Source organism: Lycium ferocissimum, chromosome 12, assembly GCF_029784015.1.
Source record: "Lycium ferocissimum isolate CSIRO_LF1 chromosome 12, AGI_CSIRO_Lferr_CH_V1, whole genome shotgun sequence".
In the NCBI taxonomy this organism is placed as follows: Eukaryota; Viridiplantae; Streptophyta; class Magnoliopsida; order Solanales; family Solanaceae; genus Lycium; species Lycium ferocissimum.
In genome coordinates, this window is record NC_081353.1 from 49,731,082 (window position 1) to 49,754,658 (window position 23,577).

Sequence of the window (23,577 nt, forward strand, 5' to 3'; positions counted from 1 at the left end):
AATTTGGTATGTACCAAATGTCATTGTCAATAGAATAAATCTACTTTCAAACTAAGATCATAAAGCATATATAATATTGACAATTTTAAATGTTTGACTTTAATGATTATTAAAAGTAGTTGATGTGATATGTTGAATAATGTTTAGGTTGGAGATGGTAACACAGACCATTACTGTTGGCAAAGACCAGAGGACATGACCACTTCAAGAGCCGCTTACCGGATCGATCCAAGCCGCCCTGGATCTGATCTTGCCGGGGAGACAGCAGCCGCCATGGCTGCTGCTTCCATCGTCTTTCGGAACAGCAACCCTGCCTATGCCAAGGAGCTCCTAACTCATGCCTATCAGGTCAGTGCAGTTTTTTACATGGACTGAAATAATGTTAACTTCAAGAGTAGTAACCTAAAGTAAGAATGCATATTAAATATTAACAACTTTCAAATGAGAATATTTTATTTAAATGATATGTGTCACGCATTTATTGATTTAATATAAATATTACAAGTTAACACCACATGTAATATTTAATTATTTTCAGTGATGAGTGTGAAAATTCAGAAAATTGGGGAGAAGTTATTTGGCAGTTACGATTAGCTCAGCTAGTTGACAGGCTAGATGTTGTCACTTGTCAGTGTAGGTTTGTTGTGTTGCATTAATAATCCTAACGTCCCAGTAAATACTGAACATGGAAATTTTTATATACTCTTTAGTTGGCCTAAGTCAGCATTCATGCTCTTGCAATGTAGATAATAGAATAACCACACAAAATCATACATAAAAGATTAACATACTATTAGATCACTTAAAGACAAGCCATTCGTAACTTTCCAATGAAATTAGTAACTTGAAAGTAAGACATATAGTAACATGTTAAAACATTTGTAATATTAAATCCACACTGCTATTATTTCACCTACCCCTTATTTTCACCTTATTATTCTGGATGTACATTACATTATTTGCCTCTGCATTTCCCTAACTAGTGGTTTACTGTTGGTTTCAGCTATTCGAGTTTGCAGACAAATACAGAGGCAAATATGATAGCAGTATTACTGTGGCCCAGAAGTACTACCGATCTGTCAGTGGGTACGCGGTATGTGATTATTTCATGAAGAAATATTAATCTCTTTGTTAAGTTGTATGTACATCTTGTCATTTTCAGAGCATTTAATTTTTTTTTTTTTTTTTTTTTGGAAATTTTAATTTTAACAGGACGAATTACTGTGGGCCGCTGCCTGGCTGTACAAGGCATCTAACAAGCCGTATTACTTGAACTATCTCGGGGAGAACGGGGATGCACTTGGTGGAACCGGTTGGTCCATGACCGAATTTGGCTGGGACGTCAAGTATGCTGGTGTTCAGACTCTTGCTGCTAAGGTCAATCCTAAAATCCTACACTTCATTTCCTAATATTCTTGAATAATACTCTGTAGGTGCCATGATAACTACAAAATGGACATATAATACCAGGCTATATAACCAAAATTTATCGAGTATCTGTTAGTAATTTGTCCAATTTAATAAACCTTGAATTGCTCAAGGCCGACATGCGTATGGCCAATTCTTAATACAGGAACCAAAAGATTTTTCGACAGCACTCTTTCTTCCTGTAAGGCACATGATTTGCAACCTAGGGGGTCGTTTGGTTGCAGGTTAGAGTTATGTAGAGTTTAGTTATTCATGTATTAGTTGTTCTATCTTCTGCCCTACGTAAAATAATACATAAATTGACTCATAACTTATACATGTTTTAGTTATACGGGATTATAAAGTAGTTACCAAACACCGTACTTGGTGTCTTTGAATTGTATACACAGCAACTACAATGCTACCAAACATGATACTCATTATGATGGTTTTAATACATGAATATTCACTTCCTAACCAGCAACCAAACGAACCCTAATTTCCTTCAGCAGATAACAACATATTCTATTACTAGGCAAATAATTAACCTATTTGTGTTTATAACTGCAGTTCCTAATGCAAGGAAATGCTGGTACCCATTCACCTGTGTTTGAGAAGTATCAGGAAAAGGCTGAGAACTTTATGTGTGCATGTCTCGGAAAGGGTAACCAAAACATCCACAAGAGTCCAGGAGGTCTCATTTTCAGGCAGAGATGGAACAATATGCAATTTGTCACAAGTGCTTCATTCCTTGCCACTGTCTACTCTGACTATTTGGCCTCTGCTAGAAAAACCCTCAAGTGTTCATCTGGCTCCGTATCACCAACCGAGCTCCTGGCATTTGCCAAGTCACAGGTAAAGATACTACTCCCTCCGTCTCAATTTATGTGAAGGATTTTGACTGGACACGGAGTTTAAGGAAAAAAGGAAGACTTTTGCAACTTGTGGTCTAAAATAAGTCATAGAAACTTTTGTGGTTATAAATCATTTCATTAAGGGTAAATCGGAAGTTTGAAGTTAAATTGTTACTAAATATGGAAAGAAGTCATTCCTTCTCGAACTGACTAAAATGGAAAAAATGCCACATAAATTGAAATAGAGTGAGTAACATAAGTAGAGGATTACTAGGCGGCCCGGACTATTTGGGCATAAGTAATACTCCATTTCATTATCTGCAAATACTAGGGAATATTGAAAAAACTTGTTTGAGGAGTATTTCAAAGGAAATAACTGTTTACAATCACTGAACTTAACTTTTTTTTCAAAGTAAAATTCATGTCCAGACATAGTAACATGTACACAGAATTGTTAAATTCTCAAGTATATTTTTATCTTTTTAGGTTGACTACCTTCTTGGAGATAATCCAAGAGCCACAAGTTACATGGTTGGATATGGAAACAATTACCCGAGACAAGTTCACCACAGAGGTTCCTCCATCGTCTCTGTGAAGGTTGATCCTACTTTTGTTACCTGCCGTGGAGGTTATGCTACCTGGTTTAGCAGAAAAGCGAACGATCCCAATCTTCTAACCGGAGCCATTGTTGGCGGACCTGATGCTTATGACAATTTTGCTGATCAAAGAGACAACTATGAGCAAACTGAACCAGCTACCTATAACAATGCTCCCTTGATTGGTGTGTTAGCAAGACTCCATGGTGGTAAAAGTGAATATAGTCAGCTTCTTCCAGGTATTCTTGGTTCATTGACAGTCTTTCTCACAATGATTTAATTCTAACAAGAGGTAGCAACACTAACCCCTTTTTTAGTAACTCACACAAGTTTAAATAGGTTGGGCTATGACTTGTTTATTGACTTGGCGCAACGGGTTGAACCCAGAATGACTCATCAAACTATTGGGTGAAAACGGATCAAAACAATGTACTAACTTGACGGGTAAAAATGCAACCCAAACCAAACATACAAAATCAGATTTAGAGGAGATTAGGAATTATGTAAATTTGGAAAAACTTAAAAGTTTATAACTTAAGAAAAATACATTAGTTTTCACTTCTTTTTTCTTTTTCTTTTTTTTCAAAGAGCAAAATAAAATGGAAGGAGTTCAGGTCATGTTGGGCAGATTGGATTATGATTCCTTATTTGATCCATCTTGACCTAAACTATTCTGGCCCAAGCAAACTTTGGGCGAGTGGTGCCGTGACATTTTTATCGAGTTGACCTATTTTAGCCTGCTCAAATTTGATCTGACCCTACCTCTGATTCTAAGTAAGTTTTTGAAGCTGTTGCTAACAAAGAGTTTTCTTTTGCTACTTACAGTTGCTATTCCTCAGCCAAAACCGGATCCAGAGCAAAAAGTAACGCCAGCCCCAGGTACTTTAACTAGCTCTTTTTCTGAAAGTTAGAATTACTTGTGCAAATAAATTGTAGCTATAACAAAATTTGGAGAGAAATCTAAAATGGAAATACATATTATCTGCAGCTTCTGACATTGCTATTGAGCAAAAGGAAACATCTTCATGGGTTCACAAGGGGAAAACTTACCACAGATACTCAGCAATAGTAACTAACAAGTCTTCTAAGACACTGAAGAACTTGAAGCTCTCAGTATCCCAGCTCTATGGTTCTCTCTGGGGTCTTTCAAAGTATGGTGACTCCTACGTATTTCCCGACTCGTTGCCATCTGGAAAAACCTTCGAGTTTGTGTACATTCACTCTGCTAATTCTCCTGCAGTGGTCTCCGTATCAAGCTACACTCTTGTCTAAAATGCGAGAGTTTCTTTTTTGTGCAGCTGTTTGTAATTTTCAACTTCTGGTTGGTTAGTAGTTTGAGTTATTAGTGCTTTAGTTGATGATCAAGTGTAGGTTAAATAAAGTAAGACGGATATCTGGAGGAAGAAAGGAGTGAAGAGACGAATTAAAACAAGTGCTCATCCTCTTTCTTCTCCCACTTCATTTTGTCACAGGATCGATGCATAGTATTTGAAAGAAATTTGCTTCTCCACAAAGATCATATGAAGTCTTTCTTTTCCTTTGTATTTATGCAACTTCAAGGTTTTCGTGTTTATAATATTTTCTCCTCTGGTTCTTGCGATGAGAAGCGTTGCAATGGTGTAAGCTTTACTACAATATTACTACCTACTTTGCACGTACATTTTGTAAAAATATTCGTTCGTGTAACAGCTTGCAATAAAGCATCCTACTATATGTTAGGTACGATTACACAATTACCCTCTTAGCTTAGATCCTCTAGACTTGTCCGTGGTGGAACTTATAGAGAGACCAAAAACCCCACCCCATTGCGTTGAGGTTTGTGACCATCTCATCTAAAAGCTTAAGCGGTTAGAGAGAGAACACATTTATTCACTATATTATGTCTTATAAGTAGCACTCCTCACGTGCGGCCTGATTTTTCATGAGCAAGCAAGTTCAAAATTCTGTTTTGATAATGGTCGGGCATCGCTTTCAACCAAATCTAATCTTAGTGAGCATCACTTTCAACCAAATATATTTGTATAATTAGAAGTTACGTACCTCTATTTCGCCAGAAAAAAATCCAAGCTGAAGATGCTAAAAACTTACCTGAAGAAGTGAGGGTCCTGCATGGATCTGTCATCACCATCCCGTTGCCCATCTATTATAAAATTAGCTGCATTAAAAGATGAATAATAAATACCTTCATTTTCCATATCTATAATGTTGGCTAAAGATCCTTCCTTGATCCATTTATCCCACCAAAAATTCACCTTCAAGACCATTTTTTATTCCCGATGTTATTTTTCACAAAATCTCACTTGCAACGTCTTCCAAGTGTGGGATTGCAGCAGTGGCGGATGTAAAGCATACGTACTAGGTTCATTTGAACTCAGTATTTTTAAATAAATGTTAGATTCTGAACCCTTAGTTTAAAAAAGGAGTAACAGGTTTAGTTGTAAGAACATAATATTTGAACTCATCAAATCAAAATCCTGGATCCGCCTTTGCAATTGCTTAGGCTTCCAAATCACAACAGGATGGCCACACCTACAATATATACTAAGCAACTTGCTCCAAATAAAAGTTTTAGTGCGAAAATTCCACCCAAGTTTAGCCATCAAGGCATTCGATATATCAGAAAGAGATTTAGATTGCATACCACCTTCAAATGTTGTCTTGCATAAGGAAACCACCAATGCTGAGCTAGCACCTCAAAATTATCTACAAAAGAAACGAGCAAAGGGTCAATGAAGTTGGTTAGGAACACATTTTGGCAGTTCAATAGCCAACAATCATATCATATCATAATATACTAAAAGTGGGAGAAAAAATTATCAAAATAGTCAGAGGCGGATCCAGGATCTGAAAGTTCCGGGTGCCATACCGTTTTCAACAATAAGTATGTAGCATTTTGCGTAAACGATGTTAATACTTACAGGGGTACGGTAATATATACTACTGTCATCCATCGCAACAGCTCATTTTTTACCAAAAGGAAAGTTGGTAGTTGATGGTTCGAACCAGTGACCATCATAGACAAAGCAAAGCTACTAACCGTCTCGTGAAGCACACATTATCAATTTTTATATGCTGCAAGCTAAAATATTGTAACAATGAAGTTGGTTAGGAACACATTTTGGCAGTTCAATAGCCAACAATCATATAATATCATAATATACTAAAAGTGGGAGAGAAAATGATCAAAATAGTCAGAGGCGGATCCAGGATCTGAAAGTTCCAGGTGCCATACCGTTTTGAACAATAAGTATGTAGCATTTTGCGTAAACGATGTTAATACTTACAGGGGTACGGTAACATATACTACTGTCATCTATCGCAACAACTCATTTTTTATCAAAAGGAAAGTTGGTAGTTGAGGTTCGAACCGGTGACCATCACAGACAAAGCAAAGCTACTAACCGTCTCAACATTAGAGTCCGGAACCAAAATGACCCAAAAAAAAAACCTTTTGAACCAAAATACCCCAACAAAAAAAGGTGACATAAGTACTTTTAGCGCAGTAATTCTTGCGCTTAAAGGACTTAACCGTTCGCGCGGTTAAGTCCTTTAAAGCGATAAAATCGCGTTATAGAACCAGTAAATTTTTATTTTTTATTTTTCTATAACGCAGTAAAAAATTGCGTTATAGAAACAGTAAAAAAAGAAAAAAGAAATTTGGTCAACTTTATTTTTTGCAACACTTTAGTATTTTTTTCCATACTTTGACCAACGATTAGTCATGTGTCAAGACTCCGAAACGTCAATAATTTATATAGAACTTGATATATTTTTCTGCGTACAATAATGTAGGCTCAATACATCAAGGATACGTAAATGTTCGGATCGTCATTTTAGGGGTTGAAAAGGTGTCCGAAGTAAGGTTTGTTTGAAAACTTTAGATTTAAGTGTTCTATTTTTATAAGGTTGTTTTAGTCAACTTTATATGTCGAGAAAATTAGTCAGCTTTATTTTGAAAAATTGAAACCACAAAAGTGAAATTGACATTCACAACTACATTGCCCCGGGATTTTTACGTTGAAATTTATTGCGTATCATCATATTATAAGTAAAGAAAACTAAAAACTTCAAGCCAATTTGGGGGAAAATTGAAATTGAATAGGATAACAAGTGTTTTCTATATAAAATATTGACGTTTCGGAGTCTTGACACATGACTAATCGTTGGTCAAAGTATGGAAAAAACACTAAGTGTTGCAAAGAAAAGATTTATTAAAATAAGATGTTGCGATCTTTTTATGGAAAAAAACACTAAGTGTTCCTTAAGTGTGTTATTTTTTAATGAGTAACTTTATTCCGAATATGTTGCAAAAAAAAAAAAAATCTCGTAAATCGGACGTCCGAGTGCAAAAAATCGCGTATATTCGAAATAAAGTTACGCTTTATAAAATAACACACTTAATCTAAACCCTAAAAATAAAAAACTTTAAGCTAATGACAACAAGTCTTCAAATGGACGTCTATGTATATAGAACACTTAAACCTAAAGTTTTCAAACAAAACTTACTTCGGGCACCTTTTCAACTCCTAAAATGACGATCCGAACGTTTACGTATCCTTGATGTATTGAGCCTACATTATTGTACGCAGAAAAAAAAATTATGTTCTATATAAAATATTGACGTTTCGGAGTTCTTGACACGGGACTAATCGTTGATTAAAATATGAAAAAAAAAAAAAACACTAAAGTGTTGCAAAAAATAAAGTTGGCCAATTTTTTATTTTTTTTTTTTTTTACTGTTTCTATAACGCAGTATTTTATTACGTTAAAGGATTTAACCGCGCCGTTACGGTTAATTTACTGCCCTAAAGGTACAGGTTTTGTTTGGGGTCATTTTGGTTCCGGACTCCACACATTATCAATTTGGCGTTTATTCTAGCTAGAGTACGCAATTTTTATATGCAGCAAGCTAAAATATTGTAACTAGTGCCAAGGGGATTCGAACCAGCGACCAGAGGTAGCAAAATTCGATGTTTCACCACTGGCACTATGCACTCACTTGTTACTCCAGGTGGCAGAACTAGTATTTATCCGTTCTCTGTTACTTATATACATATGTACATAGGATTTCACACAAGACGTCGGGGTGGTGTGCCATCTCCATGCTTCTACATAGATCCGCCCCTGAAAATAGTCCTTGATGTATAGGGGTTGTATTGTTTTGATCCTTGATATATACGACTTAATTGAAATAGTCCCTAATGTATGCAAAAAGTGATGACTTTTATCGCCACTCCTAAAACTAACTGTCTTCCTTTTTTTTTTTTTGCAAAATAATGAAAAATAACGTTAAACTTAATACTCAAATGCAAAAAGGCTGCCCCATCTCTCCTCTCTCTTCTCCTCAACCTCACTTTACACTTCCACCTTTAAAATCCTCTATTTATCTCTCAAAATACACTTTCCTTTTAGTCTATCCCAAAAAGAATGAGACTTCTACTATGTGGTCGTCATCACTATCATCAGAAGAACTACTACTATCGCTAAGACACTTCCATTTTGGCTCTACATTCTTTTGATGCTCAACATTTATTTCTTCCATTTCCTCCTCCTTCACAGCCAATTTTAAACCTCGAGCTCCTTCCTTTTCACAAGTGGTTCCAAGTAACTTGAAGTCAAATACACCTTTTTCATCATAGTCAAAAATTAAAAAATCTCCAAGCCGAATTTCTCCCATCCGTATTGGAAATAAGAATCCTTTCCTGTTCTGGCCACTCCTATAGGCCACATATTTTCAAACCGATCCTTAAGAGAAACCTTCCTAGGTAACTTTCCATTCTTGCAATCCAAATAAGCTGTGGGGATTTTCTGTGGAAAAAAAGCTGTATTTTTAGAAAAGTTTACAATAACATCAATTTCCTTAAATCAAATTGTCCATATCATAAAGGGAGCCTCTATAAGATGGAAACATATTACAAATAAACTCAAAGCTTTAAACTATAGAGGCATACTTAAACTCAAGAAAAGGAGCCATGAGAATCCCAGATCAAATAATTGACTCAATAGGGAAAGTACACTTAAAATATGTAAAGGTGATTCCGAAGTTGCAGCCTAGTGATTATTATAACTTCATTGTTGTCACGACCCAACCCCGCGAGCCATGTGGCGCCCGAGGTTGGGCACCCGAGCATACCTATCCAATCAAATCACATACAAATAGCATATACGGCCATAAATACGTATGCCGTCTCAATCTATATCAAATCGTTTCAAACACACGTCTCACGCGATAGGTATGCGGATATATATATATATATATATATATATATATATATATATATATATATATATATATATATATATATATATATATATATATCAAAAAGCCAACCGAGCTATCGAAATGGCACCACCGGCCCCAAAACATATACAAAATGCACGCCGGCAAAGGGCCACATGCGAATAAGATCATGCAATCACAGCATACGAGCAGTAGGCACACACCCACAAATACGTCTACGGACCTCTAAACGGACCAACAAAAACATAGGGCGGACGAGGGCCCCGCCGTACCCCTGACAAATATATATATATATATATATATATATATATATATATATATATATCGAACAAAATATATATACCAAAAGTGTATGCTAAAAATGAGAAGAGCACTCCAAACGGCGAGAAAAGAGGGTGTCCTATGCCCCGGTGGATCACCAAGCGTGCGTCTCAGCGGGCATGAAACGCAGCCCCCGAAGAAAGGGGGTCAGTACGAAATATGTACTGAGTATGCAAAGCAGAAGATACAGAAACAAATCTGAGACATAGACAAAATAGTGGTACAGAAAGTAAGTACAAATCCACTATATCAAAATGTTTAATTTTCAAAAATATAAGTCATGCATAGGGTACGGAAGAATATGGTCGCCGCCGTCAATGGCGCCATAACACGGCATAACACCGAGAAAGTTTCAAATCTCCATATTCCGTCTCATACCATAACACGGCATAACGCCATACACGCCCATAATATCATATATAAGTGGAACCCGACCCTCTTTGACGAGTAGCTCGGTGAACCATAAACACAACATAACTCGGAGTATATCAAAGTGCGCACGACAACGAAACCGGCCGGGACTCGGCGAAAGAGATAACGAATGCCGAGTAGAGTCGTGAGTAGTCATGTATAAAATCATTATCATGAACTCAAACATAAGTAAAATGGTCATACTTGAAAATCGAATCATAGTCATAACAAATTCTTTCCAAAGTTCTCCAATTACATAAAAAAGTCGCGGGACCCACGAACGGGTATTGACCAGTCGGGCCCGCCTATGGAAAACATACTCATTATACATCATGCATAACTCATATAAAAATTATTGGAGCAATCCGAGCCTTTATGCGAAAGATATGGCATTCAGAGATTACGAAATTCTTTAAAGTGAACCCTTTCTATGCAAAGTTCGGAAAGCGATTATTTCAAAGACATAATGGTTCATATTTCATCAAATCATGCATAGGAGTGCCAAGGAATATATATAAGGACCATAACATGCTCGGATTTCGAATCTTAGAATTTTCCTTAAGGCTTATAACCTAGCCTATTGAAAACTAAGGCATGCTAAAAGAAGGAAGGTTGCTTTACATACCTCGCACGCACCCCAAGATAGCCAATCTAAAGTCAATCCCAATCTACGCCTCGGGCTCCCCAAGGTCTACAAATAAGCCAACGAATACCAAACATTAGCTAAGGGCACTTAAGCCATTCATTCCAACTATTTATTAACTTCTACAGAAAATTCGGCAGCATTTCCCCCTGTAAATAGGCCATCCCGAGAATTTAACTCGCTCAAAATCAACAACAACAACCACAATAACTAACCTAGCAACATCGATCATCAATTCGAAAAGGCAAAATAACAATAGTAACTCTCTTTTACATCATTTAAAAACTTTACAAATATTCGTTTCGACGGCTTACATTCAAGCCACAATATAGCTCATACATTCAATTACCAACCCAACTCTTTACCAACAATATTCAAAGACATTCTAAACAATTCACATAACATTTCCAACGATCCAATAATTTTTCCCACTTTGGCCGAAAACGTTACCCCCAAAACCGTAGCAAGCCCCTATGCCACACTTCTCAATTTCAATTCATGATTTGTATCAACAATCCACAATATAACGATACAATTCTCATAAATATACACATTTCCTCAAACACACAATAAGCCTCAAATCAGCCCACACAACCTCAACATCAATCTTAAGTCATTAAATGCTCATTTCCAAACTAGAATTCATAACAATAACAACTAACATACTAAGCGATATTAATGCAATCTTCGGCATACATTGGGAGCTATATACGGCCACATACCCACATATATACATATATCGATGATTCTTAGCCCTCCTACATCCTACAACAATTTAACATGATACAAGAATTAATTCATCAACTCCATTTTCAACACCCATTTACACGGCTAGCTCCTCAAGCACACAACCCACTTCCAACATACAATATTTCATGATTTTTATCCGTATTAACATACTACAATATGCATACAACATTTATAACTCATAAAACAAGAGAAATTCTCACCTTTCCTCTTCAACTCCAAATGGATTAGGGTTTGAAATCCACAAAATTGATGGCTTCGATCACTCCAAAATGCTTCCACGTTACTTTAGGGACCTCTAATTAGTGGGTTTGTACCAAAGAATTAATTTTGGGGTGGCTTGAAATGGACTTGGTCTTCCATGGTCTTGGCCGTGAGGTTGGGGTTTGTTTCTCCAACTTCTAGGTCTTTTTTTTTTTGGCTAAGTGTAAAGAAGAAAGATGACTTGAAAGTTATCTTTTAAGCCACACTAAATATCTCAACTTGTTTATGGCCCACACAATGGCATTTTTGCACAACATTTCTAATTCCAATTTTGTGAATTGTCCCCAATTTTCTAAGTGCCCAATACCAACAATTTCATATATATAACTTATGTCTTAAAAATAAAATCAATGGTCAAAAGTCCCGACTTCCAACCTTTAATGTCTGGCTCAAAATTATCATAGTTAATCCGGGTTGCCCCAACGTATAAAAAGACGGGATCTAACAATTGTGTACTTAAGTTCTTGCAGATTTTGCCTCATTTGTTTGAACTTAATGGAAGTTTGAATCTAAATGGTTCAGACCATATGTCATTAAGTGCACCCTCCCAACCCCTCCAAACCCCGCCTCACCCACCCTACCCCCTCTCCGCCCCCACCACATCCCATCACCACCAACCACCTATCATCAAAATCACCACCACCACCAACCACCTATGTCATCGAAATCACCACCCACCGCCACTCCAAACTTCCTCCCAACCTCTTCCATCACAATCACCATTACTGTCAACCACCATTAATTTATAACTATTAATCTTTTTCTCAAACATGTCGTGCATGTTCTTACAAAATGTATGCTTTTAGTTTTTATGATTAATTGGACATATCAATTATTATTTTTCAATATTAGTTCTGAGATATCTGATTATTAATTATTATATTTTTAAGAAACAATATGTATCTTAAATACCCAATTTAATATCATTTATAAAGTTACATATTTTGTCACATATTAACTTTTGATTTTTGATAATTAATTTTTATTTTAAAAATTTAATCGAACTGTGTAATTTAACTTGTACAACCAAACAGTACGCTTGTAATTACACTGTAATTACGTTATGACAAATAAACAGATCTTCGTAATTACTATATTGCGTAATTACTAGGCTGTGTAATTAATACCCTATTAATTACACCAATTCCAATTACCAGGTGGTTTCTAAACAGACATAAAAGAACCGTTCGTTTTAGAATTTAGGATAAAAGTGATAACTTTTTACGTACATTAGGATTATTTCAATTAAGTGGTATATATCAAGAACCAAAACAATACAACCCTTATACATCAAGGACCAGTTTGATCATTTTCTCCAATGTCGTTCAAATATTGTATGGCTAATTTGCCCTTAATATTCAAAGTGGGCCAAACCCATGCTTGACCACTTGTGGTCGTCTCTTTCACTTAACACCTCAAGTGACCTTTATTCCATTTAGACATCTCAAGTGGACAATTGGTGTTTCATTTAGACAACATTTTCGCAATCAGCTAAAATTGCAAAATGAGTGTCATCCACTCGAATGACGTGGCAGGGTGACTAATTAAAATAGGACATGTGGCAATTGGGTGTAAAATAATAATTTAAAAATCAATTACAAGAAAAAAAGAAAAGGAAAAAATTATTTTTCACCAAAATAAATAAATAAATTACCTACTTTTCTAAACCCTCCCCACCTACCCCTACCCACCCTCCTTCCCCGCGTTTCTCGCTCTACTATTGTCGAGCACCATTTTTTCTTCTAATGGCTCCATTTTTATTTTTTGTTTTCATTAGATTTTGATCCATTTTGGAAGCATATAATTCAAAATTTGGCACTAATCTATAGCCCCCATTTCATTTTTTTTGTTTTGCGTACTCCTCCAATTCGGAAATTTGATTTTCGAATTTGAAGCTTTAAGTTACGTTAATGGCGAGTTATCAAATCTCAACCAAATAGCACCAAATTTCGGATTCGAACTCCTCTCGGATTCGGTTCTTTTGAGATATCACCACCGAAAATGGAGCCCGTTTTAGGCAACCGAAAATTTCAAATTGGAAGCTTTGAGCTTCAACAATGGCGGCTTCGGCTCTTCTTCAATGGAGATATGCTACATTCAATCCAAACTAACAAAACAGTTGATTTTGATAGCTCCTTCAATTGATTTTGAATTATGGAAAGGTGAAATTATGGTGGATATGGTGAAGAAAGTGGTAGGAGGGAGGAAGAAGATGAAGGAGAAAAAAAAAAAAAAAAACACAAAATTATTCTCTTTCACGCTCCAAAAAAATGTGAAGGACACGCACATTGCCACCTCTGCAAAAGGTGTCTAATAACACATTTTAATTCAAGTTCAGATGTCTAAATGGAAAAGGGCGTACTTGAGGTGTCTAAGTGAAAGATCTGGAGCACCTTAGATGGCTCCCGATGGGTTTGGCCTTCAAAGTGCTTTAAAAAGCCACATTTATTATGTATTGTAGAACCTAAAAGTTGTAACCTCTCTCTAAATATTTTATTGCATTTATTTTTTGTCTTTTCCTTCTTAATTTACAACCATTTCCTCTTTTATCCGTCACAATTCTGTCTTCAGTTTATCTTTTCCTCTTTCTTTTTTTTCCAGTTTTTCTCTTACTTATGCTTTAGTTTCCCAAAAGTTTTAAATACACCTTTAAAGATTTGGTTCTTTTCTTCTTTCCTTATTTAATTAGATTTTTATATATTTCAAGTGAAGTTATATGGTGTTTGACTATCTATTAAGGTAAAGAAAGATATGTAAAACATTCAATGAACATGTACATTACCAAATAAAGTCTCGTTAGTGAACTTTTCACATTCGTCCAAAGAAATAAAACCATTGGAGAAATGCCGAGACATAAAGTCGCTGGCAAAAGGTATGACCTCTTTATTGTTAGTAAACGCTAATTCAAAGTCTTTGTTCAACGATAAGAAGTTTCACTACTAAAAACTCGCTGAAAACCGACCAAAAAATAATTGATATTTCCGACCTCACGAGGTCGGTTTGGAAAAATGCGACCACAAAACCGACCTCAAAAGTAGGTACAGTATGGGCTAGTCGCAAACATTAGCGACCTCATAGAGGTCGGAAAAAAAAACGACCACACGGTCGCTACATGATTCACCAAAAAAAAAGGAAAATTAACATACCGACCTCATGTGGTCGGAAAAAAAACGACCACACCAGGTCGGTACATGATTCATCAAAAAAAAGGAAAATTAACATACCGACCTCATGTGGTCGGTATATTAAATTATTACTTTTTAAGTAAAAGCATTAACAACCACATGGGATACGTAAATTATATATTTTTTCATGTTACCGACCTCATGTAGTCGTGATATTGAAAATTTTATTTATTTATTTTTATGTTACCGACCTCATGAGGTCGGTATATTAATTATTATTTTTTAAGTAAAAGCATTAACAACCACGGGGTACGTAAATTATATTAGTTGTTGTATATTTTCAAGTTACCGACCTCATGTGGTCGATATATTGAAAATTTTATTTATTATTTTTATGTTACACCGACCACATGAGGTCGGTCACTATAAATGTATGAATAATGACAATCATGAACCGCGTGACCTCGTGAAGTCGGGTTCTTTAAAATGTGGTTATTGATATGAACACAACCGACCTCGTGTGGTCGGTTTCGGAAAATGATATGAACACAACCGACCACATGAGGTCCAGTTTATTTTAAAAAATACGGGAAAATGAAATTAAAAAACCGACCTCGTAGGAGTCGATTTTACAGAAAAATTGGCGACATACACTACTTTTTGCCCGCCCACCTGCCAACAATGAAAATCGGTTCTATATTTAGCTAAAACCGCTATACTAGGCCGCCAACAATCTAACAAGCACATATAATAACATGCTACAACCCGCACTACATCAAATTTAACCTAAAACTACTTCAAATTGAATCAAAATGTAATTCAACATTCACAACAAAACATTAAACTACTTCAACCTTTGCAAACATCCACAAAACATTCTAATAATCTACATTAACTTAGTCTACAACATCAAGCTACTTTAACATTCACAAACGTCCACCAAACACTTCCACATTTTTACAATTCCACCAAAAAATTCATAAGTTAGTAATTAAGATACTAAAATTCAACCATGTCGTACTATGTTTGACACGTGCTCCCCATCATCATCACCACTGCTTGACTCATCTACTGTCGTGTTCTTGACCAACCTCTCGATGTCGTGACCTAGATTGAGAATGGGGGAGGCCGTGCTTGGAGCTACGAGCGTCGTCGGGACAGGGGGAATCGCCCTCGAAAAGTAATAAGTCTAATTGAGATTTCATACCCGCAAATTGCTCGTCCCTCCGTCTCTCCACCTCCTTTGAACGCTGCTGTTCCCTCCGCCTTTTCTCCCCTAGCCTCCAGGCACTGCAAGCGAATAGATAGCTCAACAATCTTCGCTCCATGGCTACAACACTCGCTCTATCCGATAAAGAATATCAACACCATAATCGTATGGGAATTTTATCCATGTTGTGCTAGGCTATATCCAAGATATATCGGGGAAAAAACTAAAATATTTCCAGTTATTGTTAGTTTCTTAAAAGAAGGTGCAACAAAACGGTTGAAAGTATTGGATCGAAATTTTCTCTCAATAATTTTATTAAGCATGAGAGGGAATAGCCAACTTAAAACAAAAAATGCGTAAATAATTAAAATTCAAAAACCTAAAATATCTCAACTTAGATCTCATCTAATTAAACTTGAATTTAAACAAAGACTCTCCTCAGGCTAAACTAATTTTTATTCTGGTAAATCAGCAATAACAGAAGCAATTTTCAACAGTTATCCATCCATCGAAAAAGAAGAAATAACTACCCAGAAGCATAAATACCTGGAATCCTGCAGTCTTCTCAAATGTTGTAATCTTGTGCACAAACCCAAAAGCTGAAAACACCTGAAAGAATAGGATAATTTCAGAAATGAATCTAATCTTGTTGGTTTTCCTCAGTTCGCTGCAGGAGTTGGAGACCCGGTGCAGCAGATGGACAACAGATTTGCACTTCAAAGAAACAGTTTATCAAAATTTATTAATTCATTCGCGAAATCTAAAAACAAGCGAGTACGTATAAGTAAAACAAAGAAAAAAACACAAACATTCAGCGAAGATAAACGGGGATCATGATACGGATAAACAACATACTCACAACATAAGCCACAACAACAAAGGTATGTAGCCCGTCTGATGCAAAAGAAAGAGATGCTATTCGTCGTCGTCACCGTCTCCCTCTTCTGACCATTCTTCCTCATCGGTTGTTTCATTTCCATCATTAGGCTCATTCACCTCTGGATTAATTTCTTCTATATCAATTTCTTCTAATATGTGTTCTGGATGCTCTAAATCCTTTTCTAACTCATTGTCAACTGTTCGGTGAACACTTGATACGTCGTCAGCTTGGAACGCAACAGGCAACACATTCTCCACTTCCACTCGACCCACAGGCTTGGTTTTAATTACCACCCACCAAGCGGACTTATACGGGCGCAAGGGATAAGGGCATAGTACACTTGCCTAACGTTTTTTTGTGCAAATAATAAAAGGATCATAAGCCCCCGTATTCCCTTGTGTGGTTTACTTCGGTGATGTTATCTTTTGCTTGAATTCCCTCGTACCTCTATTGGCGTTGGATCGAACCATTTGCACCGAAAAAGTACAATTTTCTTTACTTGAAAACCGAAAAACTCCGATTCAGGATCTCTCGATTACACCATAATAATCAATCCCCGTTTGGTTTCCATCACCACCTTTAACCCAAACCCCACTGTTGTTAGTTTTCATATGATTGGAGTGTTCTTCGGTAGTAAACTTGAAACCATTTACCACATATTTGTCCATAGAACAGACGCTATCGGGTCCCCAAGATATGTCTTTCAAAAATTGGTCATGGTAACCATATTGTGTACTATGTACCTATTAGTAGTTAAGAAATAATAATTTAGCAATATCAGAACGAGCAATTTTTTTTTTAAGATAGCTTTATGAAAAACCCATATAACACTTACGTAATCTTTGAACCACGTTGCAAACTGTTCGTACACTTGAGACTCGTCTTTTATCTGTACAAAGTAACTGGCCAACATAATGGCAACAGAGTTAGTCGTTATGCCTTCGTATTGCATAATTAGTGCAATATAATAGCAACTTACTCATAATATGATTGAACTTCCGGGCAATTCAGCAAGACATGTGTCAACGCAGACTTAAACAGATCTTTCAAAAGGGAAAATAAGCAGCCAAGTTAAAACAAAAATATGGTAATATAAATCGAAATATCAGCAAAAAAATAACTTGTTGCTAGTCAACAAAAAACTAACATAAACATGCTTATACTTCTACAAATCGAGCTAAAGAAAAAGATTTTGCCTACCTTAACTACCATAGAATTATGAAAAAAAAAAAAAACGAAGAAACGATCAAGTACAATTTGAACCTAGTCGACATACAATTTCGGACAAAGCAAGTCACTCTTGTTGTTGTATCGTTGGGGAAAAAAAAACCTTACCTTAAATACCATGGAATGAAATTATGAAAGAACCCCAAAAATTATCGCACAAAAAAAAAAAAAAAGGATGGGTCTTTAGCATCCAAAAGATAGAAATGGAATCTTAGGAATGGTTTTATGAAAACCCTTAAACAAAAACCCTTAAACCCTTAAGTTAGGGCTATGTAAAAATAAGTACCTCAAATGTGATGGCGGGAGAAGGCTGCTGGAAAGTGGGCGGCGACGGCGGGGAGGGCGGGAGAAGGCTGAAATCGCCGGCAATCGGAGAGAGGGAGAGAGGAGGTGGTGACGAGACAAAGGGGGGGGGGGGGGGGGGGGGGTTAATGTGAAAGGGGGCAAATGTGAAATGTGAAATGTGATGTGGCTGATATTATTTTTGGGTTACCGACCACATGAGGTCGGTAAATTAATTATTTTATTTTTAGTTACCGACCTAGTGAGGTCGCTTAATCGTAGAATTTTTTTTGAATTAACATACCGACCTCATGTGGTCGCCTAATTAATTATATATTTAATTTCTTATAATGTTCACTGACATCATGTGGCGGTACTGTTTGGCGAGTTGGGTTTCCGACCTCATGAGGTCGGTAGCGTATTTTTAGGAATTTATTATTAAATTCCCGACCTATTGAGGTTGGTTCTTGTAAAATAAAAATTACAATAAAAAAAAAATGCTTATGCCGACTTCATGAGGTCGTTTTTTTTTCCGACCTCGGTGTGGTCGATTTTTGTAGATCGGTTTTCGGCGAGTTTTTTAGTAGTGTTTGGTTTGGCACCACATATCTTGCCATTTATAATGTAATAGCTTTGACATGGTTTAAAAACTTCCTTCCAAGTTTCAATATGGGCGTTGAAAAGAGTAAATGAAAGCGTCAATATCTCTTGATAATTTTTTATAAAACTTGAGATCTATATTAACACATAAAAGAGTTCACTCTTAACGATTTAAGTGGAGTTAAAATTTCATTTCTAAGTTCCACCTTTGAATAGAGATATTTACATATGTATAATTCATGAGTAAGATCAGACAAGTATGTGAGGAGCATTTGTAGGCGTTTGAACAGTATTTGGTTGAAGTTGAAAACAAAGAATACTTGAAATTAAACTTGAACAAAATTATTTGGAAGTTATTGTATTTGGACATGAATATTACTTGGGAAAAAAAAACTAGAAGTGTTGTGCTAGTAAACCATTATATCACATGAATGCTCCTCAAACTAAATTGTCAACAATTGACCAATATTTCAAATACAAAAGTTCAATAATCCATTTGCATATAACAAACTCAGTGTTTTGCAAATGAAATCATGGACAGTCGAGCCAAACTTTGCCCACATGAGCAACTCCACCAGATGAGGGTTGAACATTCAAATATAAATAAACCAGACTTTAGTCTTAACGCCAATCAATTGGCCTAATTGCCACAACTATTAATACAAACTAGACAAGTCTTAAAAACTTGTACTATAATAAACAACAATATTTAACAAACTAATCAAGTCTAAATGCCAGACAATTGGCTTAATAATTGCCATAGCTATCAATACAAACTAGACAAGTCTTCAGTTTTTGTCAACTTATAATAGCACTTGAGGCAATAAAGACTAAAATGCTGTGTTGAATCGCACCAAACTATTTCTTATTTTTTTTTGCTGGAATTGGAACTTGCTCCCTCATGAAGAACTTGAACTCGCAAGTAAAGGCCTTTTTTGCCTTTTCCTCTCACAAATTCACAAATGCACCAATCATTTTTCTCCACAAGGTTCCATCTGCATAAACTGCGCCATCCTCCATGTAGCCATATTCTACCATCCTTCCAAATCTTGAGTTTTGTCTCATATTCTTTGCCAGCAGAGCGAATGGTCATGCTTGAAGGGAGTTTAAGTTTATTGTCTCTCACCACAGCAATCGGAACATACTGCAATTAGGAATAGAGACTTGTTAGATGAGAGTTCTATAAGGTTGAACTTTAAAACAATTCATAGTTACTGAAGACTTTTAATTACTAGTTGGTTTCTCCTTTCTGCTCGTATTTTCGCTACAAAGTAAGGATTTTTAGGCTGAGTTGCGCGTCCACTTTTGAATATTTCTGTACCATAATGATCATAGTAATACCTCTCCTTGCGAACAGAGACTCTTTTGCATCCAGCTGAATCAAGAAAGTTAACTAGTCAGGTTCACAAACAGAACTCTCATGGAAACTCAGAGAAAATCCATCCGTTTCCTTTTACATGCTGGTATTTTATTGAATGTGGACTTTAATAAGGAAAGAAGTTCTTTTTACACATACCAAAAGTGTTAGGAAAATGAGATTTAACTTTATTCCTCTCTGCAATTCCAAGAACTAAGAAAAAAGTACCCTTAGGCCCGTTTTGTCAGCGAACCAAACAACCAAATTTTTTTAAGCCCCTCAGACCATGTAGTCCTAAACATTTCTATAACTACAAGAGCATGTCCAATTATATAAAAATGTCATTTTTGCAGTAACATACTAATAAGGAAAAGAATTGAATTGCATATAAAATGAAACAGAGAGTAGAAGGTCTTTAATTTGTGTATACCTTTTGAACATGACGCCTTTTTCTTGAAAGTGCCAGCCCTTTCATTCTCTTCTTCCTCTTCCTCTTCGTCACATTCCTCCTCTTCATCATCTTCTTCCTCTTTCGTGAATCTGCGTTTTGAATGTGGTGCCTTTTCTTTTAATATGCTTGCCTTTTCACTATCTTCTTTCCCCTCCTCAGTTTCTTCATATTCCTCATCTTCCTCTTCCGCAAATCCGCATTTTGAACGTAGTATTTCTTTCATGGATATGCTTGCCCTTTCATTCTCCTCTTCCTGCTCCTCTTCATCATCTTCTTCTTCTTCCATGAATCTGTGTTTTGAACTAGGCGCCTTTTTAGTATCTTTTTCTTCTTCCACGGGTCTATATTTTGAATGTGGCGCCTTTTCAGTCTCTACTTCATCTTCCTCCTTTTCTACTTCTTCTTCGTTCACACGTCTACCTCTTGACCGTGTATCCTTTTTCTTGCAAATTATTGTTGCCCTTTCATTTTCTTCTGCCTTAACTTCTTCGACTTTTTCTTCGACGACATCATATTCCTTGTCCTCTTCCACCTCTTCTTCTACTACTATGTAGTCGTCATCACTATCAGATAAGCGACTACTGCTATCGCTGAGCCACTTACCTTCTGGCTCTACATTCATTTGATGGTCATCATTTATTTCTTCTTTTTCCTCCTCCTTTGCAGCCAATTTTAAACCTCCGGCTCTTTTCTTTTCACAACAAGTGGTTCCCATATGTTTGAAGTCAAATACACCTTTTTCATCATAGTCAAAAATTAAAAAATCTCCATATTTTACTTTGTTCTCCTCGACGAATTTCTCCCATCCGTATTGGAAATAAGAATCTTTTCCTATTCTGGCCACTTCTATAGGCCACATATTTCCAAACCGATCCCTAAGAGAAACCTTCCTAGGTAACTTTCCATTCTTGTAATCCATATAAGCTGTGGGGATTTTCTGTGAAAGAGAAAAGCTCCATTTTTAGAAAAATCTAGAACATCATCAATTTCTTTAAATCAGATTGTCCATATCATAAAAGCAATCTCTACCAGATGGAAACATATTGTGATTCTAAGTTGTAAAGCAAAATAGACAAAAAGGATGTGGATAAATGGAAGGATGAGAGAAAGAGAGAGAGAGAAAAAGAATGCCAATGATATAAAATTCCAATATGTAAGGTCTATGAGTAATCTCATAAAAGGCAGTGTAATAAAGCATCAATACCCATTCATACCATAATAAACTATAGAGTTATACTTAAACTCAAGAAAAGGAGCTACAAGAATCCTATATCAAATACTTGACGCAATAAGGAAAGTACACTTAAAATATGTAAAGGTGATTCTAAAGTTGCAGCCTAGTGATTATTATAACTTCATTGTGTACTTAAGTTCTTGCAAAATTTGCCTCATTTGTTTGAACTTAATGGAGCTTTGAATCTTAATGGTTCAGACCATAGGCCATTAAGTGTATTTGTATAGATTAAGATCTAAGCATTTATTTGGTTTGAATTGATCTTATTCATTAAGATCCTTAACAAAGTGTTAATATCATTTTCTGTGTGAAAAAATGTCTAAATATCATTAAGAGATATTTTTGTATTGACTGCTCCACCCTTTCCCAACCCCACCCCACCTCTGCCATCAAAATCACCACCACCACCACCACCACCACCACTCCAAATCTCCCTCCAACCCCAACCCCTCCACCCTACCACTCACCACCCACCCACTACCACTAACCACCTCTGCCATCGCAATGTTACCTTATTCAAAAAAAGAAAAAAAACACCTTATGTGTCTCTTCTGATGATTGAAAACTTCCTATGAGATGAACTGTAAATTTTCCATCAATTTGTCAGTTAAGATTTGGTTTGGTTTGATTTAAGGAAAGTTGTCATTGTTTGAGTGAAGTATGATTAATTCTCATTAGTTTTTAATAAAAGATGACGTGCACTTGTTTGTTAGCTATTTAAAAATTGATGGGTCTATTTTTGGATGGTGTTTTCTCATTTGCGAGAGAATATTTCTTCGCAGGTTAACTTAATCAAGAACACCACAAATAATGGAGTTGACACACAAAAAAAGAAGTGGGTAAGTTTGGAAAAACATGTAAACACTTTTAAAAATTTTCCGTTTATTACATGCTTTTAATTCTATTTTTCTGTCTGATTCTTTTTGCACTTTTGAAGAGTGTGTGATACCAATTATTGGCAAGTGATGCTTGAATTGTGGAAAGATGAATTCCATTTGTCTTGTTGCAGAATTTATTCTAGAAGTTTAGGGAATTAAAGAGAGAGTTTGGCGTAGTTTCATGTTGAAATCACTTTAGCTTTTATGTTTTAGTTAGAATTTGTTTTATTTGAGATAGAACAACAAGTCCTTTGATTTGACAGCGTCTAACTTGCAAGGAGACCTTTCTCTGCTATGTCCTTTGAAATACAATTGATTGACTTTTACTATTTCATAATATTTTGTTACATTGTGTATAAAGGTTGATCTTTATGATTGTTTGATATAAATATTTTCTTTATGATGAAAACTGAACAGTGAATTATTATTAATACTTTTGAATATTTGGTACCGACATTAGTCTAAATGTCGAAATTTTACAAAATAGCAAAGCGACATTTAACAAAGATTGAAAATAAATGTCGTAAATTTTTAGTTGACAATTTCACAAAAATGTCAAAAATAGCAAAGCGACATTTAATAAAGGTTATAAATAAATGTCGTAAATTTTTTATTGACATTTAACAAAAATGTCAAAAATACCAATGCGACATTTAATAAAGGTTGTAAATAAATGTCGCAAAAGTTTTACCAACATTAGTTTAAATGTCGGCAATTTTAAGTGACGTTTCCAAAATGTCGTAAATAAATGTCGTAAATTTCTCACCGACATTTGCCTAAATGTCGGAAAATTTCCGACCTCTTGAAATGTACGACATTTGACACCAATGTAAATTAAATGTCGGGAAA

At 35.8% G+C, this 23,577-nt stretch overlaps 2 protein-coding genes across 2 annotated transcripts in view; one reads left to right on the forward strand and one right to left on the reverse strand.

The window, feature by feature from the left end:
- Nucleotides 1-109: 109 nt before the first annotated feature.
- LOC132040199 (endoglucanase 6-like) lies at nt 110-4,457 on the forward strand. The gene is made up of 7 exons (XM_059430822.1): nt 110-348; nt 1,004-1,093; nt 1,213-1,377; nt 1,978-2,262; nt 2,748-3,096; nt 3,683-3,736; nt 3,846-4,457. The coding sequence occupies exons 1-7, from the start codon at nt 196-198 to the stop codon at nt 4,127-4,129; spliced, it is 1,380 nt and encodes a 459-aa protein (XP_059286805.1). The 5' UTR covers nt 110-195; the 3' UTR covers nt 4,130-4,457.
- A 15,024-nt stretch (nt 4,458-19,481) lies between these two features.
- The window catches only part of LOC132040434 (B3 domain-containing protein At5g60140-like), a 53,078-nt gene continuing 48,982 nt past the window's right edge, over nt 19,482-23,577 (reverse strand). The window contains exons 2-4 of the mRNA XM_059431072.1: nt 20,596-21,553; nt 20,041-20,183; nt 19,482-19,952 (exon numbers count right to left, since the gene is read on the reverse strand). Of these exons, the coding sequence (XP_059287055.1) occupies nt 19,674-19,952; nt 20,041-20,183; nt 20,596-21,553 (1,380 nt within the window). The 3' untranslated portion in view covers nt 19,482-19,673. The remainder of the gene's footprint in view (nt 19,953-20,040; nt 20,184-20,595; nt 21,554-23,577) is intronic.

What these genes read in the sequence shown, in the direction of transcription:
- LOC132040199 (XM_059430822.1), top strand. Translation starts at nt 196, where the DNA reads ATGACCACTTCAAGAGCCGCTTACCGGATCGATCCAAGCCGCCCTGGA. An exon ending in GATCTGTCAGTGGGTACGCG is followed by an intron (nt 1,094 to 1,212) that starts GTATGTGATTAT and finishes TAATTTTAACAG; the next exon opens with GACGAATTACTGTGGGCCGC. An exon ending in TTCAGACTCTTGCTGCTAAG is followed by an intron (nt 1,378 to 1,977) that starts GTCAATCCTAAA and finishes TTATAACTGCAG; the next exon opens with TTCCTAATGCAAGGAAATGC.